Source organism: Saccostrea echinata, unplaced genomic scaffold (genome assembly GCF_033153115.1).
Source record: "Saccostrea echinata isolate AGI-Se365-2 ecotype Australia unplaced genomic scaffold, CSIRO_AGI_Sech_v1 ptg000027l, whole genome shotgun sequence".
NCBI classification, from domain to species: domain Eukaryota; kingdom Metazoa; phylum Mollusca; class Bivalvia; order Ostreida; family Ostreidae; genus Saccostrea; species Saccostrea echinata.
In genome coordinates this window covers 9,285,687-9,294,158 of record NW_026889776.1, presented here as the reverse complement: position 1 = coordinate 9,294,158, position 8,472 = coordinate 9,285,687, and the positions used below count along the sequence as shown (strand labels likewise).

General features: G+C 32.5%; 1 protein-coding gene across 1 annotated transcript; it reads left to right on the top strand.

The window, feature by feature from the left end:
- The first annotated feature begins 808 nt into the window (after positions 1-808).
- On the top strand, positions 809-7,819 carry LOC133193359 (uncharacterized). The gene is made up of 7 exons (XM_061329298.1): positions 809-854; positions 5,255-5,327; positions 5,566-5,650; positions 5,758-5,973; positions 6,059-6,159; positions 6,243-6,565; positions 6,725-7,819. The coding sequence occupies exons 2-7, from the start codon at positions 5,256-5,258 to the stop codon at positions 7,632-7,634; spliced, it is 1,707 nt and encodes a 568-aa protein (XP_061185282.1). The 5' UTR covers positions 809-854; position 5,255; the 3' UTR covers positions 7,635-7,819.
- The last annotated feature ends 653 nt before the right edge of the window (positions 7,820-8,472 follow it).

Sequence of the window (8,472 nt, the reverse complement as noted above, 5' to 3'; positions counted from 1 at the left end):
CGGCTTAAAAATTGTAAACAAACCAAATTACCTCTCATTTCAATACATATTTATATGCATATTTATGCTTGAAATGCATCTTGATGCATATCATTATAAACTTTAGACATTTATCTTTTATTCTATACACAAAAAGTATCACAAACATGTCAACTGTTTTTGTTATTTTCGATAAAAGTTAGGCATGTAAATTTTCTACATGTGCTTCATTTCAGCCTGTTGACCTTCACTTTTAATTGTGGACCGGATCCTATTTATAAATATGTTACATGCAAGGGGATGCTCCCACTTGCGATACCCTTGTTTACCCTCTTGCTCTTGTAGTGGACGTATCTCGACATACGCGACCTAGTATGTATCAAAATTAGATTTGATGAGTCTAAAGAATATGAAATATATTTTCTATTTAAATCACATTTTTGAAAATGTGTAAATTACCCACCATGCAATTCTAACATCGAACTTTTCTAGATAAAATGTTTCATAATTTACCTCGATGAGCAAATGTTTAATTTGAGTATTATACCTCATTTGTGTATACAAGCTTAAGTATAAAATCATTGTACACTGACTCAATAAAGCATCTATAGTTATTTTCCTTTTTACACATTTTTTTCCTCTTGTATAATAGAAGAAGGAAAAAACACTTGCCATTTTAAAAGTACTTTATATGAAGAAGTCATCATGTACATGTACCAATAATATCTCCGCATCTATGATATACAGATATGAAGTTTGAAATTAAGGTCAAATATATAAAAATATTAAATATAAACTTATGAGCGGTAAGTTTGCCGCATAATTGTACAGACTTCATCAACAATTGATACTCAGTACAGAAGATTTCATGAAAGGTGAGCAATCCAGTTTATTTTAAAAAATCAAATGATATAATGTTATCGTTAAATATGAAAAAAAAATTACGCCTTGCAAAGTTAAATTTTAAATTCTCATATAGTTAAACATTATACAAATTGATTTATATCAAATTGGGATATATTTATATCACATAATACATGCGATTCTGAATGTTATACGAAAACAAAGGATAATATCTTAATAGATGATACATACAGTCAATTTTGCTTTGTTCTGATTTTTCTTTACTGTATTTTTTTACTTTCTTTTCTTTTTACTTTTTTCTTTTTCTTTTCTCTTTTGTTTTTATTACTTTTTTTGTTGATGTTGTTGCTGCAGTGTTTCATAAAAAAATAATTAAAAGCAGTAATCACTGCAATTTTTAAAGCGATCCCCTGATTATGTGTGTCTCATTTGTATGTCATAACATATGAAATCTATTAAGTAATTTTTTTAACACCTATCATGATATGATGGAATAAAAATATGCGATGATAAGGAACGGTTATCAATCTTTAAAATAATTATAAACAGTACAGATCTGTAAACATGAACCACCGGAAAATTCAGGAGATGGGATCAGATCCTAAAAGGAGTCCTATGTATTGATCAGGTAGACAGATCATACCGTAGTAGAATTCGGTGTAAAAACAGGGTTCTTACAATTGGTTTGAAATATGTCAGCCAAAATACGACCCAATGATATGTTATATTCGCTAACAAGGTTATTATAACGTCCATAGAATTTAGAAATGCTGACGTGAAACGAGGAAGTTGAAATCCCTGTAACATCAACTTACCAGTCAGTAGACTGCTTTGATTATCGAATAAGTTTAGAGAAGTAAACACCATATGCAGGTGATAGCGAAATATTGGTACATAAATAAGGAAAGTTGACGATGGAAAACCTGAAATCATCTCGTTTATCATACACTTTCTTTCTTTGTCGACCCTTATCGTCTATATTCAGAAAACATCCAAATATGAAACAGATGTGGCAGACTCTTTAGTGTCTTTTAGGTTCACTGGGATATATCTACTCAACATTAACTATTGTTAATTGATAATACGTTGTCGATATACCTAAATGTCGAATTGATGGTCAGAGCAAGTGTTTTCTACCTCATGTAGAAGAATAAATTCTGCTTCATAGATATATAAAATCAGGTCAGCTAATAAGGAACACAATTAGAGACCAAAGGAATTTCAACAGCTTGTCGGAAGATCTGGTCTCCGAACACTAAATTAATGATAACATCCTTTCAACTTCAGAGTATTTTTGTGTAAAATCAAATCAATTTTTAACAAAGTAATTTTGTTGAAGACTTATCAAAAGATACAAAAATTTTTTGCTTCCATTATTAAAGAAGCAGTTATCGATGATATAAAAAGCCTAGGTTTTAATTTTTCGTGAGGAATGGTTGTATAAAGTTTAGAGAAGTCTATGTGTTGATTTTACTGACTTTTGAATTAATAATTACAATTCTAAAATGACAAAAATACATTTAATTGTATTATTCTTTTTGGTATGACTCCGAGCGTGTTACAGATAAAGCCATATATAATTTACAGTAAAACGAAGATATGCACAGAGAACGTATCAACAATGGTCTATATTTGCTTCAACCAATCTACATTTTTGTAAGGAGATAATTATGTTTGTAAACAATCTACATCATGGTTCATCCTTCTCGTGTAGTAAAGTAAAATTGTATAAGAGTTTTATTTTTATGCATACACACTATTATTTCTTTTCCTTCCCAAGCAGAATATATATTTTTTTATTTTTGGTTGGAATCAGTTTGCGATTTTTCAATGTACCTTACAATAAAACAGACAGAAGGATAAAATATCTGATGTATGGCCAGACAGACAAAAATGATGAAAAACTGATTTCTTTTTAATGTAGTTAGCGGAGGTGAAAGATATATAACCTTTTACTGATATATTATTGCATTTCACAGTTCATGATCATTTCAGAAAAATATTTATTGCGACATATCGATATCTCTTCGAAACATTTAGCGTCACCATAGCTCATTCCATAGAGTGCTCGCTTCGCGATCAAAGGTTCATGTGTTCGAGACCGTGGGCTACGACTGACCTAAGTTGATAAAAATGGGTAGCAACTGTTCATTCGTTAAGCGCTCGGCATTTTAAAGTGAAATTTGCGGGTCCTTAGGATAAAACCTTAAAAACCGAGGCCTCATGTTACGACAGGCGTTGGCAGATAAAGATCTCTCACTGCTCAATGGTCGTGGGTGCCAAGTAAAGGTCTAAATTTGAAACCCTTCACCGGCATATGGTGACGTTCCTATATGAGTGAAAAAGTCTCGAACTGGACGTAAAACAACAATCAATCCAATGAACACTTTTTACAGAGAGAGAAAATCCTAGAGAAGATACCCTAGAAATAAAAATACACTTTATAGGAAGTAAAACTCCCTCCACTTGATTTTAAATGTCTAGTATTAATTACGATTTAGCTCTCATAAAGTGGATGTTTATAACTTTTTAAAATCAGAAGTGGTACTCTGCTGAAAAATTATCTGTGACATGTGAGGTTTATGTACTTTCAACCAATAACAGTTTTAATTGTCATAAATGTATATCTGACAATCAATTACCCCCAACCCACACACCAAAAAGAACAGAAAAATTGATATTTTTAAAATATACACTGAAAAAATATAAAGTTGGAAAAAGTGTCATTCAAATCATTTGATTTATGCTAGGAATTTTAATTCTGTATTGATATTCTACTTGTGTACGTGCATACATATGGAATTATTTGCCTACAAACAATCACACGTAAATTTTATACGATAGGAAACCAATAAGTGAATCCACTGGATACAGGATAGACTAAATTAAATTACATATACACTTTATACATTAAACAGCTATTATTTCCATTATTTATTATCTCAAACTAAACAAAACAGTTATATTACATTACATGGCTCAAACAAACATGTCTTTCAATTTTTTTTACTGTAGCTGTTCTATCTCATCAAAAAATCACACAGATATTACAGTACGATACAAACACTTGACCTTTTACACATTGTATAAAAAATAAAGTGAAATTATGCACAAGTTCATGATGTGATCAAACAGGATTTGGAGGAAATGGATGAAATGAAGCAATGACACGAACAGCTAAACTAAGCGAGTTCTTCCGTAAACAATATTTCATATGATTAGTATTGGTCCACTTCCCTATTCATTTCCCTACTAATAAATAATGTTTTACTCTATTCAGCTTACCCATGTAGTGGATGAGTGAATCAAACGTGAAAATGATCTTCCTTTAACTTTGGAACAAAAATATCATTATTTTCATTTAAACTATAAATTCTGAATAACACAAAACATATCTGTTCCAGGTAAGTGATTTAAATTGATATGATAAATAGCTAGAATACCTATGGTGATCGGGTGATATTTTGATGGGCCGAAGTTCGCCCATGAGAATTATATTATTTTGCTCTGAGTACGATCAATTTTTAAAGAAAAACAAGCTACTCACTGATAAGTTGATGTTGCAAGGATTTCAACAACTTCGTGTAAAGTTGGCATTTCATAAATTCTTTGGTCGTTATAATGACCTTGTTTGCATATATGACCTATCATTGGGCAGAATTTTGGCTGATTTATTTAATATCAATTGTTAGGCCTTTGTTTTTGTACTGAATTTGACTACGGAAAGTTCCGTCTAACTGAACAATACATAGGGCTCACGGCGGGTGTGACCGGTCAACAGGGGATGCTTACTCCTTCTAGGCACCTGATCCCCCTTCTAGAATTTCCAGGGGTCCGTGTTTTATGCCCTCTTTACTTATTTGTTTTGTTTATAGATTTTTCTTTAGATAGATCACTGTTCATTATCTTCACCTTTTACGTTTAAGACTCATTTTACACACCTTTCTCCATCTAAGAATGTCAAAAGGAATTCTAAATCATTGTACAATATAATAGATTGATACGATGTACATTTTCAACAGTGAAATACTGTGATTTATTTATTGTATAAAAGTGATATCTTGCCACAGTGTGAAAGGATATCAAAATGATAATCCGTCACAGTGCTCAACTATGAAAACTTGGTACAAAAAGACCCAGGCAAAAATAATGAAATAAACACAAAATTCAATATCTTCTAGGTGAATCAGGATGATTTTTTTTTCATTTTTCACTCTTGCCTCGCACTCGTGTGAATATTAAATATTTCCACATCAACTACAAAACAGTGAATATCCTCTATGTATTTAATCAAAATAAAACAGTACCTATATGTTTCTAGATATATATGAATGAATTATTCAAGTCGAAAAGTCCATCTCTGGCTAAATTGCTTCTCGGATACTCATTATAAAACTATCTTTTCTGATAGAATGACCTGCTCTTACACATATCACTTTACATTTGGATCCGGGAATAATGTCTCTCCAGTAACCCAACCACAAGTAAGTATCCAATAGTGCAAGTGGTTGTTTTGTTTCATTATTATTTAAAAAAACACCATAATAGATGTATCAAAATTCATTCATTTCCCTCTCCCAAAATAGAAAAAGTATACTAACAGTCTATAAAAAGTATATTACTGCATTTGTCATATTATACTTTACTTTTATCAGATATTAATTTAAAAAGATTGGGTAAAAATTCTATATTGATTCTTAATGATGTCAAATTCATATTCAGACACAGATAGAAAAAAGACTGTCGGATGCTTTTGAGAAACGCATTAAATCTGTGGAAAGCGACAGATATCAGAGATCTAAATCTGGTAAGAAACAAAAGTTATCTTGAAAGATTTTTTTTTTACTTCCTTAAATATTAGTATATGCGCTTATTTGGCATTCAGAATTGTTAATTTTGATCATAAAATTTCAGAGGGATATCGATCACCATACAGTGAAAAGTGGTATTCGGTCAACAATTTTCCACGTCTTTCTTACCACCATCAACTGGTCTCTAGGCTTGCAACAAAGATGAGAGATTTAAGATCATCTTCTCAAGTTAATGAAACCATAGGTGTCAAGAGAGTTCAGCTTTACCTAGCCGGGGAAATTACAAAAGACACTGAGAAGTTAATTACTTCCTCGAAGGGTACGGGTACCCCCCTCTCTCTCTCTCTTACTCTCTCTCTCTCTCTCTCTGATTGACATGATATTATTCTTTTAAATGATTTTAGAAGAGCATGTAAGGTGCTCCCTGAAAGGTGAAAAACGATGGCCTGTGTCAGCACTTATCTATTTTCAAAGTGAGAATGAACCTTTAGATAGAATAGAGGAGGTATGTATAATAAGATTTCTTTGTATACTCTTACCAAAGTTGTATTAACCAAACAAATAATTTTTTATTTTCTTTTTGAGTAGCTTCTCGATTCCATTCGGCCAATTGTTTGGACCAAAGCTTATATAGTCCTTAATCAAGCTGCACGGCCATCGGAGGACACATTTCAATCAAAATACTCGATGCTCACCAGAAAAAAGAAATGTGTTCGGGAGGCTCTCACCTCTTTCCTAGAAACACCTTTGAAGAAATGCATTGAAGGGTTTCTTGAAGAATTGAACGTTGGCGAAGGATCGAGGGAAGAAATACCAAAGATACTGAATGAATGCAAATCATTGTTATTGCAAATGTCATCAAAAAGAAATGAAATGCAAATCCCGGAAACGATTAAAAACCTTCTGTTTGAGTATGTTTGATATTTACTATGCCATTTTTTACTACTGCGTGGTCAAAGTACCTTACGGATTGATAATAATCTGACGAATTTTATTACATCATACCTAAATTAAGGATAGTTAATGATTATGAAGGATGATCATTGTATATACTATTTTTGTCATTCTAGGAGATACGACGTACATGGCTTTGGTATCTGGGATACATCAGAGTTTAGAGTATTTGTAAGAAACAAGGCAGACATTGAAAGTCTGAAATATGAACTTTTCAAACTTGAACCTGAATTCTTAAACACTTTGTCACTACATATCGTATCAGGTGAAGTGAAAATTTACAGCCACGTGAAGCAAGGAGAAAAAGTTTATTTAGATAGAAATGGAGAAAATTCAAAACCTTCCTATGCAACAGCTGGCGCTCTTCTGAAAGACAATCTTGGCCAAGACGAGGTGTATGGATTGACGTGTCATCATGCATTACCTAGGGAGAAAGAGTTTGTGTACGTTACGTCTCTAGAAACTACGCAACTTGCCCAAGTCGGTGAATGCATTTATTCCGATCCAGAACCTTTCCACGATTTTGCCGTTTTCCAAGTAGACGAAGACAAACGAAGGAACTGTGATACGACCTTTTTGAATAGAATGGAAGATCCATGCAATGTAAATATTCACCAAGGAATCATTCCGTCAAATGCTGTCGTACATAAAAAGGGGGCAACAACTAACTTTACTGATGGTCGGATATTGAGCTCGGAGTTTTATTATAAGCTGTTCGGAAATAGAAATGAAATGTTCCTAGTCTCTAGTTTAAACTCCAGTGATTACCCCTTCTCTTTAAAAGGAGATAGCGGATCAGTTGTTTTCCAACACGACCGCTCTCCTGACCAGAAATCTGTTTTTGCTCTAGGCCTGGTTACTGGAGGGATAGATGAAGTCCGAGACGAAAGTCTCAAAGATGTCCTCAATTCAACAGTTTGCTTACGTCTTAATAAAGCTCTTTCTCGCCTTTCTGAAAAGAAGCAGTTGAACTTGGAATTTGAAAACTCTTGCCGTATATCTTCAAGTTCAGATGAAAGTGTATGAAAGGAAAATTTCTATTTTTCATGTTTTGCTCCTCTAGGTGATATTCTTAGAATTTTGTTTCTTAGATTAGCTCATATACTTCCCTTTAGCATAATATGCCGTGTACAGAATCCAATTATATTTTACAATAGACTTTTAGCATATTTATATGGCGTTTACAAAATAAACAGACTTGTACAAATAAACTGAGATTTTTTCGAAGTAAATAGGACTGTAATAAAAGAATATTCAAGACTAATTTTATTAAAAGTTAAAATATTAGTTACTAATGCAATATGTTCTACCTTTTCAATTTTTTTCTATTTTGGAGATTTTCGATTGCAGGTTTTTTTCCCTGGGTTGTTCCACCGCACTCAGAGCTCGAGAAATAATCCAATGTAGAAATGTATTGACAAGCCAAGAAAACCGAAAACTTGTTTCCCAAATATGAAAAACATTTCGTGTTAAGAAGGAGGGGGCCGCTTTCTTCCCTTCTTAATTTCTATATGTATAACTCTTCCAACCAGTTTAAGAGGGGTTTGTTTTCTTCAAAATCATATGTCACTTTTGATTATTTTTAATATTTCCAACAACCAAAATGAATTTGAATTACCATACCTTTACTGGAAGCATAAAAATCCTACAAAAAAAAAGTCCTTACAACTAAAGATACATAGTCGGTTCTAGTAAATTTTCTACCAAGCCTCTTTCCTTACTCCTCACTTAAATATAAACAGCGGTGAAGGAAACACTTCAGGAGTATTGTGCGACAATATAGTCAAGAAGTGTAAATCAGACGTAGATAATTAAAAATTCCAGGAAACCTTTGGAAAATTTGGAATCACAAATTTTTACCAAA